The following is a 20873-nucleotide window of genomic DNA, read 5'->3' on the forward strand; positions in this document are numbered from 1 at the left end:
ACACCTCTGTGACATGTTTTTAAAGACATGCTAAATCACTGTGAGACCCAAAAGTAAACCACTCAGTTACAATGCAACACTTTTCTGTAGCTGTGATACACATTTGCTAATGAAGTTGTAAATAAACTTGAACGAGCACACACACTGCTACACATACTGGAACATTGAACACAGCCTTTCCTCTGTGCACACTGAACCTTTGACAGAAAGCACCTGCAACATCAACACACACACACACACACACACACACACACACACACACACACACACACAAAGACTGCTGTTGACATTGGACTTCCACGGGGGAAACTACAGTGACATTTTCCAGTGGTGTGACATGCATGCATTTTTTCCCCAATTTCCATTTAATTAATGGAGTGAAGGACGACAGACGCCTTGTCACTTAAAATGCCGTTTAAATATAAGACATGAAACAGAGGAAAATAGGTGGACAGAAATGGAATTATGTCATGTGGAAAAATGTTGTTCTTGTTATTTTTTCCTCTTTTGGAGCAAATTCCATCAGGATGATCTGTTATTTCTGTTTAAAAAAATAACCCGACTTTTTACTTGTAATCTTAAGTACTTTACCTTTAAGATAACAACAGAGAAATTACAAAGAAAAATTTGTGTAAATATTTAACAGTTACTGTGTTTAAATCTAAAAGTGCAGCTTCGCAACTTTCACCCTTTAACTTTTTAAGTGTAACTTTCATTATGTTACATGCAGTGTTGATCTGTACTGCTTCTTTAACAGATTCAGTGTATTTATCTACATGTATGTAGGATTTTCAGATCTGAATCTATGACAGCAGCTACTTTTTGCAAAGATGTCCTTACTGTTTAAAATATCTTTTTTTAAAACATTTTTTTCTTTTTCCTTAATTTATGTATATAAATATAGATTTGAATATAAAAGCTGATGAGTTTCATTTATTTTATACATGTACTATTTTTCAATGTTAAGCATACTTGCTATGTTCCTATTACTTATTTTTAATATGAGTATTTATTAAACAATAAAAAATGAAATTGTTGTCCCATTTGGACTTTCGTATAAACATGGATGAGATTTATGCATGTTCCATTGCTTCTGCTTCAAAACTATGTTGTATCAAGTAATTATCCAGGTTGTTACAGTTTATTTATCTAATTATCTTCATGAACAAGAGGCTGAACACAAATACCCAGTGATCATAACCTCATTCTCTCATAAATATTCATAATACACTGCAGAGCTTTTGAACAGAGCACAAAGGCGAAGTGTTTTAACCCAACTTTAGGACCATATAAGCAGGAAGGAAAACTACCTATGTTCTTCTGAAAATAATGGTAACCATATTTAAAACATTTAAACATTTTTTCTTTTCATTTCAGTTTTTCTGCTGTGCAGTCAGCACATCACTTCTGTTTTTACACCTATTTTGAGGCATCATGGCCAGCAGTATGGGGCCACTTGCACATTACAATTCTACTCTATATTATAACTGAAAATGCCATTAAAAACCAGGCGCATTAATCTGCTCCAGCCTCGACTCTTCTGGGAAGGCTTTCCACGAAAAATTTTAGGCCACAGGGATTTGTTGGAAGCATACCATTGTCTAAAAAAACACGGTATGCCTTAACAAGGAGATTGTAACTACTATTGTATGGAGGCAAATGGGGGCAGTAGATTTCTATCAGCTTATATGAATGAATTTAGTGTTGCAGAGTATTAAAAGACATAAATGTGTTTCACAGCAGTGATGCAGATTATGATCCATTTCACTTTACTGTAACCCTGCTTAATGGAGGGAGGAAGAGAGGCTTTTCTCTCTTAACCTTTCCCCTCTTTTTAGAGACACCCTCCAAACTGAGCCAGGATGCAGTAAAATAATGAGTGTGACTTAAAATCATCACCGGCAGGCAGACTGCAGAACAGAAAACAAACTCTAAAACCTTCAGTGAGAGTCTGGGGAGCACAGTCTTTTCTTCCTCTCCAATTTGTTTTAAATCAGATCACATTTAGTTAAATGTCACATCACTTTGCTGCTCATCTGCTTTGTTGGCAGCATGCAATGATGGGATCAAGCTACTTTGATATCAGCCCAGTGATGGTCCAAGATCATTTAAGTGTCACTTGAATAACAGCATGCCTAAATGACAGAAGGGAAAATGTTGGAACCCATGAGCTAACTTCTGTCTTTACATATTTTAATTTGTGTGCATGATGCACTCGTGCTTATGTACTGTATATGTCTCCCTCTCTCACATCAGTCTACCACCTGTTTTCCCAGAGTTATGACCTCAGCTTGCAGGCGTCTCTGCCTAACACTGCCAAACTACATACAGCTGTGAGTATGTGTGTGTGTGCAGCAAGAGAGAAAGAGAAGTAAGTACATCTAGACAGCAACATCAAAACAAAAAGGACAGAAAAAAATATGTAATAATACAAAGTAAAATAAGACAAAGGTGTGTGTGTTTGGGAAAGAAATCATTAAAAACAGACAAGAAACAGAGTAGTCACATGTGTAGGGGAGTAAATAAAAAAAACCCCAAATGACAAACAAAGAGTGAAAACAGAAGAGGAGGGGGACTAGGAAAAGAAAGACAGGAAAGGGAAGAAAAAAATTGAGGAAAAGGGTGGGAAGGGGAAGGAAGAAAGGTAGGAAAGGAGCGATAGTGCATGCTTGCATATAGAAAAAGCAGTCACAGTCTCAGTGCAAAGACAATGGAGTCATTTTGGAGATGACATCACCCCTTCCTCTCTCTTTTTATTTGTCGTTTCCACTTGTTTCTTTTTTTCCCTGCATTTCTATGGAGTCACTTCCTTTCAAACTTCCTGTTTATGCTGTACACACATCAATAAATTTCCACAATGCCTTTGTGGCTAATTTTCCAGAACGTGCATTAAATTAAATTATGAGTACATGGAGTTTATTTGTCCAAACCTATGACAATATCCCTTAACTATATTCAATGGCAAGCTAAGATGTTTACAGAACAGCCTGGTTTTATTACACAGACCACAGTATTCGCCTCCTAGGTCACGGTCTTTGTCAGTCATGTTTCTATTTGCTAAAAATAAATCCAGCATTGATTAAATCTGCATTTTGCTGCTGTGGCTTCAGAGACGTCCACAAGGTGTCCTTGGCATCTGACGCAGCGATGTCTTATTTTAAGAGACAGTTTTCAGAAGCAAACAAGTCCACATGTGGAGTTTAAAGGGTTTACCAGCCAGGGAAGTGGAGTTTGAAGCTTCAACACTGTGCTGTGAAGTCAGAAGATATCTTATATGGATGAAAGTTGGAGTACTAAGTTAGAAGCTAGCAACACTAGCAAGTTTGATTAGCAAGCTGCATTCATAAACAATATCGCTGCAAAGAAGAGACACAGCTAATTAGTGCTAAGGTAAAAGACTAGAACTGAGAAACTATCCACAGAGGGTAAGACTGATTTTTGTACCAGACTGTAAATTTGGGTATTTTAATGTTTGAGTCTGTGGAGATTGGCTCACTTTTGAAGGCAGCCTCAAGTGACAGCTGGAGGAACTGCAGAACTTGTTGACTTCATTTTTCAATTCTGAGGTTGTGCCTTGGTTTCATGCTCTCCTTTCACTTTGTTTTCCTTTGTTTTCTTTTTTTGTGCTACATTTCTCTCACTTTTTACTTCTGCTTTCCCTCACCTGTTAGCTTTAGGCACTAAAAACAACTTGGTAAACTTGAGGCTTGGATTTGTATTTGCCTCTGGAAACATTAGCACCATTAAAAATGTATCTAGTACATTGAAATGTGACACCAACAGGTTCTTTACAAGCGTCCATATGTGACAGTTTTGGAGTGAGAGACCAGTCATGGTACAAATGCCAAAACACACTGTGCATATCTGTAAGACACCAGCAGCTTTGACAAAATGCCAGAATTTGACACCATGAGAATAAAAAATGGGCTGAAAGTTTACATCTGTTCGCACAAGTGAAGACTTTCAACACAATATTTTTCAAAATACTTCACACTAAATACATCGATATTGAAGATCGCATTCATCACACAGGTAGCTGGAAGAGAATTTTAAGCCAGCTGACTGCTCAAATAGCCATAATTACTAACTATTTTAACCTTTTCTCATAATTAAAAGATCTAGATCCTCCTAATTATGAGTTAACATCTTTTAAAAAGGTCTCAATTTATTTTCCTTCCCTTCTGCAGAAATGTCCAATAAGGACTGGTTTAAAATGAAAAGAAACAGTTTGGGGGTCCCTGTGAAGTGATGTGACCCAGTGAGAGGGGGTGTGATGTGTGCAGTTACAGAGCTGCTGTGTTTTCAGTCTTACATTAATGAGTCTATTTTTCTATCAGCCAATAATCCAAAGCCTGAATAAACACACACACATGGGTCCTAATGACAACACAGGGAGTCATTTATGAGCTTCTGTGTGCGTGTGTGTTTTAAAGAGCCCGAAAGTAAACACTGTTTTTCAGCACTCATCCGTCACTTCATTTTCATTCTCTTTTTCCACCGGCTGCTTACATATAAAAACAAATCCAAAATGTATTTGGATTAGTTTTGCTATTAATCCCAAAAGTAGTTTAGAAAAATATTAACCTTAACAAGAAGTAAACGCCAAATGTTTTCCTGGGCTGAAATTCCAAATCACTTCATGAAGCATAATGCCAAGTTTGTATCTGGGGACGTCCAAAGAGCAAAGAAGTGCTTAGAATGATCTCCAGATGAAGTGGAAAAGTAGTTTGCAAGTATTTCCCTTCATTTTAAGCCAGCAAATTTAACAGCAAACTTAAAATTACGTCACAAGTCAAACGCGTATTTTCATGTCTCACAAGTCTAACAGAAACTTTTTAAATGTTTCTTAGAACTTAAAATCTGAATATTAGCCAAAGTCTGTGAGTAGTTTTTAAAAAAAAATATAAACAGAAAAGTCATTAAGCTTCGTTTAATTTGCAGGATTTACCATTATTATATCATCCTCTTACTGACTGCTTCCTGTAGCATGCAATTTGAATGTCTTTTGAAATCAGAATACCAAACTGACCTATTTGGTTTTATTTTGGTAAAAACAATTTGATGAAAGTATTCTTTCAATTTGATGAAAGTACACAAACAAACTTTGGTTGGGACCAAAGTTCGTTTGTGTCCAACTTTGGTCCCAACCAACGTGCCTTCAAAGCACAAGCTAAAAGAGGGAAACGTGCCCAGTAGATCAGCAGATCAGCAGCTAAGACTTCTCAGCACAGCTTAAAAACGACACATCCTAATTTGACTCATTATTAAACACTCAGAGGTAGAGCAGGCTGATATGACCAAAAATATTTATCACGATATACATTTGAAAATTTGCGATAACGATATAACTGACGATATAATTGACACTAGACAAAATACTTTACAACTCCACAACTTTATTAGTGCAAAAAAACCCCATCAATGTATTTTCACTTAAACAAGCAGCTGATTTTTATGTGCATTAAAGTTATATAAAAATTTAACAGTGCAAATTTGCAGTGCATCCTTGCTGACAGTTTAACCAAAAGGCATTTCCAGTGGAAACTGGCCGACATATCCTGAGCAATACCATGTATAATATCCACAAAACTTAAAAAGAGGTTATACACACACAATGCGGTAATATTATGTTGAAGCACAGTACGTATCACTCTGCGAGGTGCCTGCCTACGATAGCCGTAATGCTCCGACAATCCATCAAGCGGTGCGGCTTCGTAGCTTAGCAAAGTCGGACTAAAACATTTGACAGATTTTCGAGCGCCGTGTACCACATAAAATCGTTTCGAGGTCAGTAAACACAACCAGAATTCATACATAAGGCACACGGGATTATAAGGGACACTGTCGATTTTCAGAAAAATCAAAGGATTGATTTTAAGTGTGCCATATTTTCCAAAAAACACGGTAATAACGACGCCCCGCTAGCATGCGCTACCAAAAATTGTGCTTTGTTGTGTATCTGACGGACAAAAGCCAAACCAGTTCCACACCACTGAAGTTGCAGCATTTTTACAAACCTATTCTGGTTCATCTGTTTCATACAACGATCCACTTTCGCTCTTCTCATTCTGCGTCGCCGTCATGCTTTTTCCGCCATGTGCGTATGAAAACAAAGGCACTGCGCACGTGCGTTTTACCCATATTCTATCATGATATTTCATTTTCTTATCATTGCCCAACATTATACTGGTATTACCGTGAACGGTATGATATGGCCCAGCCCTACTCAGAGGTTTATTAGAAGCATTTGCGTGTGTAATCTAGTTTAACAGCGCTGCACTGGGGCTAGCCCTCCTCACGTGATGGATGAAGTGTTTGAAACACTTTGTACACCAACAACTGCTGTAATGTCACCGAGTAGAATCAAAACTTTCCGTTTAAGCTTCATAAAAACAGAGGTTGTTGTGTTGGGTTAAAATAGGCTGCCCAGGTGTTCTTAATAAAATGCATGGTGAGACTAAAGAAGCAGGAAGGACAAATAAAAATACGACTGTACGCAGGAAGACCGACAAAACTGGAGGACACCTATGAAACTCTGAGCTGCAGGATAGAGAGACAGCTGGACAGACATGCGTGAGAAGAAGATGATCTCTAGGGGAGCCGGCCAGCACACACACCAACGCATACAAACACGCCCTTCAACCACAGGTGCTCTCCATTTAGAAAACAACACTTCAAAGTAAATACTTTAACAAAGAACAGAGACAGAGGGACAAAGCTCCTGAACTACTGTAGTGGGAACACAGCAAAGTGCTGCTGGCATCCCCTACAGCCTGCTGTGCTCATTACAGCCACAACAAAACATTGTTGGATCAAAAACACTGCCAAAAAAACAGGCCTGCAAATGAGGAGTATTTGCAAACTTTGAAAACTAAAACATGATGTCTTCAAATATCTTATTTGTTTCTCATATAATACATAAATACAACTATGGCAGTTTCAAAAAAGAGAAATTATGTTTTCTATTACGTTTAGAATTTGTTTTGTGGAATCTCCTTAAGGAGAAGAGGACGAGGTGGTCCTTAAAAACACTGAAATCTGTTTGCGGAAGCCAGCCAAGGGGCAGCCAATAGGAATAAAGGGAGCTTCTAAGAAGGGGGCCTTACAGGGACTAAAACAGTTTGTGTCATAAACACTTAAAACAACGTAAATGGCCATCACAAGAGAAGGTTTTTTTTAAATTTTGAATTACACAAAATCTAAATATAACAAAATGGAGCTGGAAATGCACATAATTTGACTTTAAGGGTATTACTGTAAATTACGATATGCCATATGGTGTCGAAGTGCCATATCGAAGTGCCATACTCCATATGCAATTTTTTGTAATACCAATTTGTCCCACAGGATGGCGCAGTGAGTCACTGGAGCCCTTATTTACCCATGTATGTCACTGAGAGCGCATATTTAATGTAAATAAAAATATAGACGAAGCCGACAAAGCCTGTTGAAGATATGGTGGTAGCAATCATATATAAAAGTTAACAGGCAGCGCATGCGCGAAATCGTGTTAAAACAATGCCCCCTGGTGGTGAAGGTTTTTGTTAAATTCTGCAGAGGGTGATTACAAAAAGCACCTTTAATGTGATTACTAGTGACAGGAACTTTGAACTAACACATAGAAAATAGCTCATTTCAGATACTGCCCGAGCTTTAAGACGTAAACAACGCAGGTCTGGCTGAAGATGTTCAAGCATCTGGAATTGTTTATACTGTGCGCTGTATTTGATAATGCGCTTTCTCTCGCCCTCCTACATCTCCTTATGTCACACAGCTGTTTTGTTCTTTATGTTTATTGTTTCAAGTTGAAAAAAGGGCCCCAAAGTCTTAAATATGGAAAACATTACTGCTGTCTCACTTCATGTTTTCAGTTTAAACCTCCTCTCCATTCATGTTTGCTCTCATCTCTTCCTCACATTTTTTCAGTTGTGTGAAGTTTCACATTTTCTAAGTGACTTTTAAATATACAAATCTGGTTTAATTAACAGTACAAAGGAAAGGCTGTTTTTAAGTTTTATTTTTAGAGTCCTGGGAGCATGAATCAAGTTTCATCAAATATCTTGTAAGCCTGTTTTTTAAAGAATCACATGCCTCTGATTATCTGTCTCGAAGTAACAGAATTTCTGTCCGTTTGTAAGATATTCTCTTTTACTTTTAGGCTAAAGCCTTTGGTGAAGCTCCAGAACAATGTCCCTGGTTCTACTAACCATGACATCACCACAGCATAGACAGAGTAACTCAGGTCCTACCATGAGGGAGTGTCTGTTAGCCGATAGCAGCCCCGTTCCATATCCGCTGCCCAGAGCACCCATGGCGCCGTTGTGCGTGTGTGCGGCCCCGATGAGGCCATGCATGTCTCCGTGACCGCTGGCCATACCCGTTGACGGTCCCACCGCGTGGCTTCGCAGTACGTGAATGGCATCGTCCAAACGCTCCAGGCGGTCCTCGATGCGACTTTGCTGCAGAGTGAAAGGACAAAAAGAGATAAGAAACCTGCTAAATGTTCCTTTAAACTGTTTTTTTTGTGCAGGACATCTCAAAACCTTGAGAAACAAAACTGCTTTCTACCACCTGTGATGGGTAATTAGGAGAAAGTGGAAAAATACGGTTTGGGGTGAACTGACTGATGATCACAGGTGTTTTACTGTATGTATGTGCTCACCAGAGAGTGCAGTGGAGCCTCGTAGTTTGGCGATGATGCTCCCTGCCCGCCATTCCTCGACCAGACGGCTGAACTGGCAGCTAGGAGAGAGGAGACAAGGACACATCATGTTGAGATGGAGAGGTCTGAGGCAGATTAAAAGCAAGGGCAACTTGAGAGAATTCAGACCAGAGGCGGATATGAGTAGGTGATCGGGATGGGAATTCAACTTTTTTTCTGCTTTTTTACAGTTCAAGCTGACATGCCTTCATCTGTATGTGTTCTTTGATAGACCCAGTGCATGCTGGATACACCCCCACCCCCCGTGACCCTGCAGAAAATGGCTGGATGTCCGTGTGGAATAGAGCCAAAACCTCTGCTTTTATATGTCAAAGACAGAAGCCACTCGACGTGCAGCGCCAAATGCCAGACAAAACGTCTTTACACACGAGGAGACCCTTTAATCGTATCCACTCGTGGTGCTCAGACATAATAGGCACAGAGACGAGGAAGAGGAGACAAAAACAAACCAACTCATATCTCATAGCAAAAATGCTAATATCAGGCTTTTGTCTTTGAAAAGGTACAAGTGGTTGATTAGCATGGGCCCTCTGCAGAATAAACAAGCTTTGTCTTCCTGCTCGTCTCTGCTTTTGTGCTGGTTTTCACTCTGAAGGGCCGCATCTGAATCGGCAGGTCTCATTAGCTGGTAGGCAGAGGAGACACAGCGACTTGTGCGAATTTACATTAATATGAGTTTCTGAGAGACGACAGGCCAGTATGTGTAGTTCTTTCAACAGATGACAGAAGAGACAACAATGGGCTGTGGCCGGTAAGCATGTTAGCCAGTTCGGAACGTGCGAGCGCTAGAAGAAACTGGTCTCACAGAAATGTGTAAAATGACCATGTGAACCACCTTCACCATCATTTTACTGCATTTAGTCACAACTTTCAGAGGTCAGCTTGGTTAGTTGCTTTATCCCTTTTTAGCCTGACAAAGAACACGTCCAAGAACACGAGCATTTTTACGTGCTGTAGTTGCTATGCATCAATACAAGCTTTGTATCGCAAATTTTAACAATATGTATGTAATCCAGCTTCTTGTTAAAGGAAACAGGGTCTTGAGAGCAGAAATTTCTAAATTTGGGAAGTCTGTTAAAGCTCATAAAAAAAAAAAAAAAAAAAATCAGCTACTATTTTTTTTTGGTCAGATTTGGATCTTTTCCAAAATCTGACCAGGTTTTGGTGGTATCCAAGTCTAACCAAGCAATGAATAATCTTGTCATATGGGCTATAATTATTCCTGAAACAATTTAGTGGTCAATACAGTTAGCAAGCAACCAAAAGGTTGCTGGTTCAATTCCAGACAAAGTCACAAATCCCCTTTCAGGGTTGTATTGGGAACGGTAATACTCTGCCAGATCAAACATGGAGCAGCTAAAAACAGCTTGTTATTGTACCTTAAGGGGCTTTTTGGAAGGTGCTGCTGTTGCACCCAAGCCGGGGCTACTTATTTGTGTTTTGTACTGTAAAACAGTGGTATAGAACCTGATAGCAACACTGAGTACAGGTATGGCCAGCAAATTCATATTTTTATTAATATCACTACACACTTTGAAATAAGGTGACACTTGTATGTCACATTTCTTGTCTTACTGACCACTCAAAGTTTTAGCTATCTCATCTCTGCACCTATGGTCATATTGGCATTAGAAAAACCTCAGGAAGGTTAGCGGGTAAAAGTTCTTACATTGCTAACTTCGGCTCCCAAAGACACAAGTAGAATAAAACTTGTCCAAATTAATTTGAATGTCCTTCATCTACCTTAAATAAAAAGGACATGAAAACCTAATATCAAAGACTATTATCTCTTGATAATGCTCCTTAAGAAACAGTCTAGTATCTTTTTGTCTCTCAGAAAGGGGAATATAAATACGTTGGTTACAAAATGATGGCTAGCAATGAACAAAAGTTTTAGTAACACGGTTTGGCCACCAGGCAAAAATCTATCTTGAAGTCATGTGGGAACATGGAGGGACTGAACCGCTAACAACCGCTAAAAGTAATTATTTTAATGTTGTTTTAACAGTTTAAAATCTACTTTAAGAATTCAGAATTTTACCATTTATGCTGATCTATAATGGTCGAACCTGCCCATGTTGGAACCTGCCCAGGTGGTTAAAGATTCCTTCTTTCCTCCTCCCTTTTTATACCTCTCCTCCTCCTCCTGTGTTTGTTTCGGCTCTCTTCTTTTATTCCCCCTTCTCTCTCCTTGAACCCCTTTCATTCCCCTCTCTGCCCTCACCGCCGATCTCTTCCTTGTAACTCTGATCTCATCTCATTAGCACGTTTCTCTTTTTCATTGTCTTCCCACTTTGTCTTGCAGTCGTTTCTCTCCCCTCTCCTTTATTCATATTACATGCTCATTTCCATATGCTAATTAATGAATAATCACCTGGGTACATTCATGTGCAAATACAAATATATGTATTAAACGGCAGGGTAAATTATTCCAAGTCCAATGCTGTAAAACACCCTTGCAGAATTAGCCTTGGATATCAATTTGCATGTAGTTTGCTCTAATAGGCTTCATTTCTAATTTGTAAAAAGTGGAGTAACTCTGACACAATGATAAACACCAATTATGGTTTAGCAGGCAATATCCTAGACAGCTACAATGACGAAGAGAAGGAGGAGGAGGAGGAGGAGGAGGAGGAGGAGGAAGAGAGGAGGGGGACTGTGTTTGCAGAGCCGGTAGGTTTGTGAACGATTTGTCGAAGTGGTGCTCGTAATTAAAGCTATCAGTCACAAGGCGCGGCGGCGAACTATCAAACGGTGTGTGTAGCAGCGACAATTAGAGACAAATTCGACACAACTATTATTAGGAAAAGTCATTTTTCACTTTAAGGAGCGGCTAGAGTTTACAGCATCCATAGAGAGAAGGAGTAATTGGTGGAAATAGGAGAGCGAGGAGGGGTGCAAAGAGGAGACAGCAATTATTAATGCCTTATTTTGGCTTTGTCTTATGACGAGAAATTGCACTTTTGATAAGGAAAGAAATCCCTAGTTTATTCAATTAAATATATAGTTTCAGTTAGTGTTTTAAATATCTTTTGGATAACTTAATACTCTCCTCATCCCCAGAGCTGTAATAAAGATTTAAGGTTTCAGGCCAGTCGAAACAACCCAGTGCTGTTAACTTAATTCTGAAGTGCTTTGAAACTTCAAGTCAGAGGTAACTTTCAGCCAGTGCAAAGCTTTTTAGAGAATCTGTATTTTTTACACTAGGTAAAGTCAAGGGGTTCATTAAATAACAGTTAAACTCACAGAGTCACAGAATCATATTAATACATGTAATGTTGGTAATTCATTAAAATGTGTTATTTCTGTAGTTGATACATATTCAACTTATACTGGGAAAAAATGGAAATGCAAATGAAAAAATAGTTTGAAATCTTTCAAATGAGTAAAATCCTTAATATGATTATTTGTTAATAAATTTCGAGTTTAATGAGCAATATTTGTAGGTGTTGTGAAAACTTCCTTACATTTGTTACTATGTGGAAGTGTGGACTTCCACTTTTTAAAAAAAACAATAAATTCAATAGTTTTATCACAAAAAAGTGTCATGCGCATTGTTAACAAGGCTGTTTACTGCGATCATACTGAACCACTATTTCCAAAGTCTCACTATATCAAATTTAATGAGCTGGTTTATTTTAAAAGAATGCAAATAATGTTAATAATGATAGAAAAATCAAAGTGGCTTTCAAACTGTGTACAGAGAAAATATGGTTTTTCTTTGAAATTTCACTGCAGAAAAAAGTAAAAAAGAAAGTGGCTGAAAGAAAAGCATTTCTATTGTTGGTTTTAGATTATTGAATAATGCTGGCATAAGTAAAAAAAAATGTGTAATTCGCATTTTGTCTTCAAAAAAATGGCCTACAAATATGTTTTGAAGCTTGAGTTTGCTGTCGTTTTCTTTTGTTTTTGGAGAGTAGAGGAGCTTTAATGAACAGAATGAAAGCCAGGGATACTGCAAACATTGATTCTGCCTGATCCAATTTAGTTACTACTTGGTACAAAGACTGAACTTTATGTGTTTTTTAAGCTCTGTGTAAAATGTGATGACAGAATAAATGAAAAAAAGTCTTAGATTAGTCTTAATTCATGCGAAAGAACAAAAAGTAAGTTTTGAAAAATACAACTGAATCCTCTTAATGCATTGGAGTGTCTTTTTTTACACTATAATACCATATTTTTTTATTTGGAAAACAGAAAGACTTAAAGAAATGTGAAAGTTTAAGTTGTATTTTTGTTAGTGTTATGATGTTTATTTGTGTTTAGGAACTGTGATTTGGTTTCCAGTGTTTGTGTGACCAATATTACTGTTAAATTCGGTTAGCAGTGGGCCAGCACGACCATGACTCCTGCAGCGATTAATCAGATTGAAGTGCCAAGAGTAGCAAAATTCAACAAAGCTGTTTTGTTCTTCTAGTTTACGACATTAAAAAAAACGAATTAAGGCTTCAGAGATGAGAATGTGTGCGATTAGAGGATTTTACTGCAATTTAATAAGAAAACTTTCTTACAACATCACATGCTTCTTTTAGGCAAACTGAAAGGGTCAAGAGGGTTGAGTTAGCCAAGCTCAAATCAAGTTACAAATCACCAAAGAGGCAAGTCAAAGGTCACTTGAGACGAGTTCAAGTCAAAAGTCTCAAGTCTTGAAAAAGTCCAGCTTTTAAACAAGTCTGAGTCAAGTCTCACGTCCTTGTGATTTATTCAGGTCTTACTCGAGTCCTAGTCTTTAGTCAGCTCTGTTTCTTTCTTCTGTGAGTGTCAGTCTGTGCAAATTTGTGGTGATATAGTAGCTGCTGTGCAGTGATTGGACCTTAAGCATCATGTATATTTACCTGTGAGGGAGGGTGGGGATCCGACTGGGGTGGAGGGATTGGAAGAGAAGCTGTTGTTCGTGTGATCAGGAGAATAGATCTGTAAAAATTTGTAAAAATCCAGTATAACAATGAGAGTTGAAAGAATACAGGATATAGTTAAAGTAGTATTACACATCGAGAAAGGCTTGAAAACAGAACAGAACTGGGAGGAAAAGCATTATAAAATGTGTCTGCATGAAAGTGTGTGTGTGTGTGTGTGTGTGTGTGTGTGTGTGTGTGTGTGTGTGTGTGTGTGTGTGCTGTACTTACCGATGCGAGTGCTTTCCCTAAGGCATCTCCTGTCTGAGAGCTGCTGGCTGCTCCGCTCTGTGCTCGGTTAGCTGTGACACACACACACACACACACACAGGGGAAAAGAGGGATGTATTCTTGTAAATAAGGATGTTGTTAACTACATATTTAATTATTCAGCCCATCCGTTCCACACATAAACCTTAAAAACATGTTTATTAGAACTGGAAATTACACCTCAAAAATCACATTTTGTCAACCTCCAAGAAATGCAAGTCCCACACTTTCAGTAATAATATTCAATCTTTTTTCAAGGAATCCTTTCCATGTTTTTGGGTCGTTAATACATTGACTTCCTCCTTAGCGCTCTTACATCAAAGGTTAGCACCATCTAGGCAGTTCAAGGCAACATTAACCTGCTGAGCCACTGCTGAAATGCATTTGCTGCAATAAATGAAGGAATGAATGGATCCTTATTGAAATAAAGAGAATCAAAAACAGACTTTAATAGTAACAGACATTCAACACTACCATGCATTCGCATTTTAAATGTGTGACGCCATGTGTTTGAAAAACGCTGGACTTTAAATGCAACTAAATCTGTTTCACACACTTGAAGAGCACTGAGGCCAGAGAGGAAGGAAGTGACCTCACAGGACCAGATGAGCGCCCACACAAACACACGCACACACACACACGTATACTGAGGCATAAGACTGACATGCTCACAGCTCATCTCTCCTGATAGAAGATCCCAGATGGAAAGTTTACGCTCGCACACACAAGTTAGACACACACACAAAGACACACAAACACGCGTGCGCGCAGCAAAAACACATCCTTTCACGGCAAATGAATCCATTACAGAGATTGGCAGCAGTGGACTTCTTTAAGCTGCTAGAAAGAAAAGAGAGAGAGAGACAGGTAGACAGAACGAGAGACGGGAAGCAGCATATGTTTTGGGGTTAAAGCCTCATGTCTCACTCATGCCACACCACTGGCCTAGTAAACCATCCAAGGGATTACTGTTTGACACACACACACACACACAAACACACACAAACACAAACACAGATCCTCACTTGATGCATAATTCAAAACATATGCAGGAGAAAATCTTTTTCATAAACGAGAGCTTATAGCCACAAAGCAGGAGAGCATAGAGAGAATAAAACAATTTTTTTTTTTTTTTTTAAGTTTTGGGGGGTTTTGTCCGTCACCTCCTCAAAGAAAGAGAAAAAAATCTAATTAATTTTATGAACCAAATTATTAGTAAATCACTATTTAGTTTTTTTGCTTTTGTTTTTGTATCTCCAGTTCCTTGCTGTGAATCAGGTACATTGTTCATGCTAATTGTTTACAGTGCATAATACTTAAGGTATCCGCCAATATGATAGGTACCACATGGACTCAACAGAGGGCGGATGTATGGGGCTGATCTACTCTATTCAGTTGCATGATTTTATGTTTTTACTATGCTATGCTGTTTGCTATACTATGCTTGCAGCAGTGCAAGGACTGTTAAATGGATAGCTAGCATAGCGTGAAGAAAGCTAACAGCTTAGGGTGAGTAAGTATTTACCGCTACACCAACAAATTCTGTTTTTCTTTTGCATTTCTCTGACTTAATTGTCCCCTTTCTCTTTTACATTTGTTATGTTTAGCAGCGAAATTTGATACATGGAAGAGAATGGATAGCTATTACTTTTAAAACTTTACTGCACTTACAATGCAGCAAGTTTTAATGCATTGTATGAACTAGCAAACTCTCACACCTTAGGTCAATAAACACTAAGAAAATCGTAATGACTTTTTCTTAATTGTGATTACACAAAAGGTTTCACAGACTTTCATTTGAGTAAGTAAGTTTATATACTCTCTGTGTTTCATACAGGCAGGTTTTAAACATTTAGTGGCTAATTTGATTAAAGTGGATTGATAACCAGCAGCTGCTCAGATTAAATATTTGCCCTGACTGTTAAAATACGCAGTGTAACAAACGTGAATAGTACGTGCACAAAGTTTCTTGTTTTTGTTTTCAACAAATAGTACATCTATTGACATAATGCTGGTATTAAATCTCTTCTAGAGCCCTATAAGTTTTATTCACAGATAGTGGACACCTGGGTAGTCACTATTTCTATCTGGTACCTCGAATGACAAAAATTGGCCTTTTGCATCGCTGTAATATTACGTTACAAAGCATGCTGCAACATAGAAAATATATTTTTTCTATTTTTACCTAGGAATATAGTAAAATATAGGATATTTAATTTTCCAGTTTCCCAGGGTCAAACTAAACCAAAGATTATCCTTTATTTACTGGACTTAAAAGACAATCAATCATTCACTTTTAAGATCTGTGTCCCTTGCAATTGTAAAATCTCAGAGTTCAGGTGTGAGGTTTGATTTGATGGAAATATAATACACTGATCCTACAGATAGATACAGGTGAGGTAAATTCTGTCACTAAGGACATTCCTCTTAGGAACATTGCTTGTTATTGGTATTAATTACAACCGACATGACTCTTTAGTGTCCACAGCTCATGTTCTACATAAAGGCAATGTGCTTGTTTAGTTGTACAAAAGCAGACTGAGGCAGAAATTCACCTATAAACACCCAGCGTCCGTGTTTAAGAGTTTGTGAGTTCACGTTTACCATAGGTTTACATTTAAACAACAGCAGCATGCTTTTTATTAGGTTCATCTTGTGTTTACACTTATCTGCTCGAACTGTGTCTGTGTCAGATGAGGAATGTTGGAGATGTATTTCCATGAAAACAAACTTTCAATCTGTTTCTTATTGCTGTTCTATTTGTTCTACGGGACTCAAAGTAAGGGGTCCATATGGCATGCTGTGTGTATGTGTGTGTTTGTGTGCATGCAGTGGTGTGTTACGGTGATGTCAAGGTCAAGCCAAAATGAAGTCCAAGTGTGCTTCTCAGTTTGACTATATTCTGTTTCTGACTCTCTAACAAAAACGTTTAAATCATCTGTGTCTAATCACAGCACGGAGAGTTGTAACTGATTATGTGGCTGTAAACAAAACCCTGCTAATAGGGAAGAACTGTTAACCTCATTTCTTAAGTAGTAACTCTAGGTGTTTTTCCATGTAGTGCATAAAAAACAAAATTTTAAAATATCACAAAACTGTTTGGTCTTATATGGAGAATCTTGTATATCGTATTCGTTATGCGACAAAGTTCATTGGAAACACATTTAGGCAGCATCCACGTTAAAACACTTACTTTAAAAGTGTTTTAAAATCTCCATCTAAGCAGAACCTATTCAGAAATAATCTCTGTCTCTGCTAACACACTTGTTACACATTATCTGGACTTTTCACGTACAGTGGGCATGTGTGCACCTGTGCAAAGAGGAAGCATCGGGCCTAAAAGAGTAGAAAAAACTACAGAGGGAGAAAAATAGTGAAACAAAGGTCCATCCATCCATCCATCCATCTTCCTCCACTTATCCAATGCAAGGCAGCAGCGGTGCTCTATTATTTTGGTTTACTTGTGAGTGAGACCGTCATATGTTTAAAATGAAATTGCGTAGTTGTGGACGGACCTTTGGAGAAGATTCACGCTGCTTCAGTGATTGATGATGGGCATGTGTGGAGCATCTTTGCTGGTGCAAACATCACAGCAGCAATAAACAATCACTCACAAGGCAGCCTAACTGAGTTTAGATTAGCAATTAGCATAAGCCAAGTAAGCTGCCTGTGCTAGACTTTTTTTCTTATACAACAGGCTGATGACTCCCTGTAATGACCAACTCCTCCTGTATTTTGATAGCCAAATGCACAAGCAATTACCTCCCTCTCTCAGGATATTATCATAACATGATTTGATTGGCTAGTTGCAGCACTGGAGGATTTAAATAAATGTGATTCGATTTGCTGGCGCCTGCTCTGATATTTGAACTGGCCTTAACTTTTCAGCACAAACAGCTTGAGCAAAGAAAAGAAAAGCAATGGATCCACAATTCAGCTCAGCAACACATCACATCAAGCCATCTGAAGTAAATGAGAGGATTGAAACCTGAAATGGGTACATGTGACTCCTCCCTAAGCACGAGGAGGATCCCCAGATTTATTTTTGGGTTCCTACTGACGGCCACTGTACAAGGCAGTTTATTTATGTATCCATACACACAAAAACAAAACTGGATTCCAAACCTGAAATATTCAGTTACTTAATGCACATAAATTGACCTGGGAGCACTTTACAAACTGATTAATATTTAGTGATATTTTACGTAAAACAAGCCCCAAATTAATCAGTACCAATGTGTGGGGGTGTCTCCTGTCTAAAGGATGAAGGGCTTGCCATAACCGATGCTGCAAATTTCTGACAGTTTTGTGATTGTTAAAATTATTTAGCAATATGAATAAAAGTATTTAAATTCTATAGAAACAAATAAACAAAAAAATTGTTGTGGGCTTAAAGGATGAATTTGCAGAGTACATGTTTGAAAGCATTTAGTGCACCCAAATCATCACTCCAAAATAACAACAATGAAGAAAAAGATTCATAATTTTAATGCAATCAAAACAGTTACATTAACAATTTAACTTCTACACAGCAGAGCTTTTACTTTTGTTTTTAAGAAAGTCCCAAGTCAAGAGTCCCGTTCTTTAGGTCAGTCCAGATTTCATACTGCAAGTCTCTGAGGTCATGTTATGTTTTTTTAAAGTCTTTAGTCAACTCAGGAAGTCTTAGAGTCAAGTCCAAGTCAGATCTGAATTCTGAAGTCTACAGCTCTGAAACCCACAAGCAACAAATATTTATGGACTTATATGAAATATATCCTGTTAGGTTTACGATGTCGCTGTTAACACTCTCTTAGTCATACTGTATGTGTAAAAAACCTAACAGCTCCTAGTTAGCACTAAACACAAAGTGCATGCACAAATTTCATTAGTACATGTACACAATTTATCTACAGTGTGCTAAAACATTCTGCTAAACAGGAAAAAACAAAAATATTGAACCTCATTGTGGTACTAGAGAAAAGTCAGAGGACTAATCGCCAGTGTCAGTGGGTTTCGTCCTCTGACAACCGTGAATATCTTTGGATGAAACTGGATGGCATTCAGTTAATTCTTACACTGCGAGCAAGGATGAAGACAGGCGTGCATCTAATGAATGGAGAATCATTCATTAGATCAAGAGATTTGGAATATCACAATCACTATGGGAAAGGATGCTTATTCCCATCAGCTAACCGTGTTTGCTGTGTTGATCACCAAGCAACAGTATTGGATAATGTCTTTACGGATTAAAGCTAGTAAAATTAAAGATTTTGAAATGTTCACTGAGTGATCAGGAGAGACATGATTGCCTTTAAGTATTATTTAACGCTAACAGTGACCTTGTAATTTCTTTACACAGGCATCTTACCCATGATGCTGTCTGTTCCATTGGTAGGGGCAGTGCAAGAGGCGGTGCTGTAGTGATTTGCCCCGCCCCCACCACCTCCCCCTCTGTGGAAGCTGGACATGGGAGGAAGGCTGGAGTTGATATCTGCAGACGAGTGAGACGGGTAGCTCTGCGGAGAGACGGATGGAAAAAAATGAACCTTTAATATGAAAACTGCTATGAAACAGGAAAGATTACATTAGAATAAAATAAAAAACAGAAGGAAGTGGTTACAAACATGAAGCCTGCGCTCTGGATAATTACAGCGCTAGAACTGAAATAAAAGAATTACTATCTAATGACACTTGACAGCTTTATGGCTTCACATATGTGTAGAATTTATTAATCTTTCTCATGTGTCCAGATCTGCAAATGTGCACTTCCAGTAAAGCACAATATAGCCAGCTAACAATAACTGGAAAAACACAGCATGTTGAATTCATTCTGCAGAGAGCCAGCAGTCTTTAATATATTAATCACTACTGATAGATTTATTTCATTAATGGATTTTGTTGATTATAAATCTATGACTAACAGGATTGTAACCATAATTGTAATTTTGGTCATTATAGTTTCAGTTACAGTGGCTTTAAGTTTTTGTTCCATGTAGTTTTCTGTATAAATGTCCAAGAGCCACCATTCAGATGCCAACTAATGACTCAATATTTCCTTTTTCCTTTTTAAGTGTTCACCAAAGACATGCAAGCTTGAATGAATCCTTTTCAGGGTTGTCTTATTTCATTTGAATCTACTGGTTGAATTTAATTTTCCTGCAGAATGTAGGTAGTAGAATAAAAATCTACACTCTAGGGTTGCTTACTGGATTTAGCTGCTAGCTGGATGGCCCGACTGTGCAATGCAGCTTCAGAAAAAAAAATCACTAAAGAAGCACATTCTCCATGTTGTGTCCATGTTTGGACACCGTGTGACAGACAGCTCTGCTCACCAGTCTGTCGTGAGGGTGAATCCCGCAGTAGGAGGAGCTCTGGGCAGCGCCGTGGGCTGAATTCCCGCCACCTAGCATGCTGCCGTGGTAACCTTGCTGGCTCATACTGCTGCTACTGCTGGTCCAGGGATCGCCGCTGTGGTGACCATCTGATAAAGGCAATACAGAAAGAAAGATAAGGAAGTTAGAAAAATGTATTTTGATTTGTTCTTTTTACAAAACCTTAAGACAAAGGTTTTAAAAACAAAAATAATGTTATTGTTAAAGCTGCATGCTTTTTTCCTTGTAACTAAGGGCTTTTGTGCAAGACCTACAAATGCACCACTAAAAAAAGTCATAAAAATAACATTCCCCCACTAACTTTCTCTATCTATGCCATTACAGGAGTGGTTTCAAGGGTGCCTAGGTGCTGGTTCTTCTAATTATCCAATCAGCTACTACAGCTCCAGATTTATACACACTAATCTTCTGCCAGATTGTAGACTCAGTTAATATCACTCTAGTTTGAGCATTTCAGTAGCTTTTTTGCTATAATCTTTCCAAATGAGTGCTGTCTCAGTTTCCCCTCAACTGATATTATTCATCCTTAGGATCCATTTGGCCCTCAGCTTTCCACACCACTAGCCTCAACTGGCTCCAAATATCTGCCAAATATCTCCTCATCAGAAATAA

At 38.3% G+C, this 20873-nt stretch overlaps 1 protein-coding gene across 11 annotated transcripts in view; it reads right to left on the minus strand.

The window, feature by feature from the left end:
* The window catches only part of tcf4 (transcription factor 4), a 235976-nt gene that overhangs the window by 24587 nt on the left and 190516 nt on the right, over positions 1–20873 (minus strand). For all 11 annotated transcript variants that reach the window (XM_025909412.1, XM_025909408.1, XM_025909409.1 and 8 more), the window contains 6 exons: positions 20202–20350; positions 19238–19385; positions 13849–13919; positions 13558–13636; positions 8663–8742; positions 8250–8459 (listed from right to left, as the gene is read on the minus strand). In XM_025909412.1, coding sequence (XP_025765197.1) covers positions 8250–8459; positions 8663–8742; positions 13558–13636; positions 13849–13919; positions 19238–19385; positions 20202–20350 — 737 coding nt within the window. The remainder of the gene's footprint in view (positions 1–8249; positions 8460–8662; positions 8743–13557; positions 13637–13848; positions 13920–19237; positions 19386–20201; positions 20351–20873) is intronic.

The sequence above is a fragment of the Oreochromis niloticus genome, linkage group LG7 (genome assembly GCF_001858045.2).
Source record: "Oreochromis niloticus isolate F11D_XX linkage group LG7, O_niloticus_UMD_NMBU, whole genome shotgun sequence".
In the NCBI taxonomy this organism is placed as follows: Eukaryota; Metazoa; Chordata; class Actinopteri; order Cichliformes; family Cichlidae; genus Oreochromis; species Oreochromis niloticus.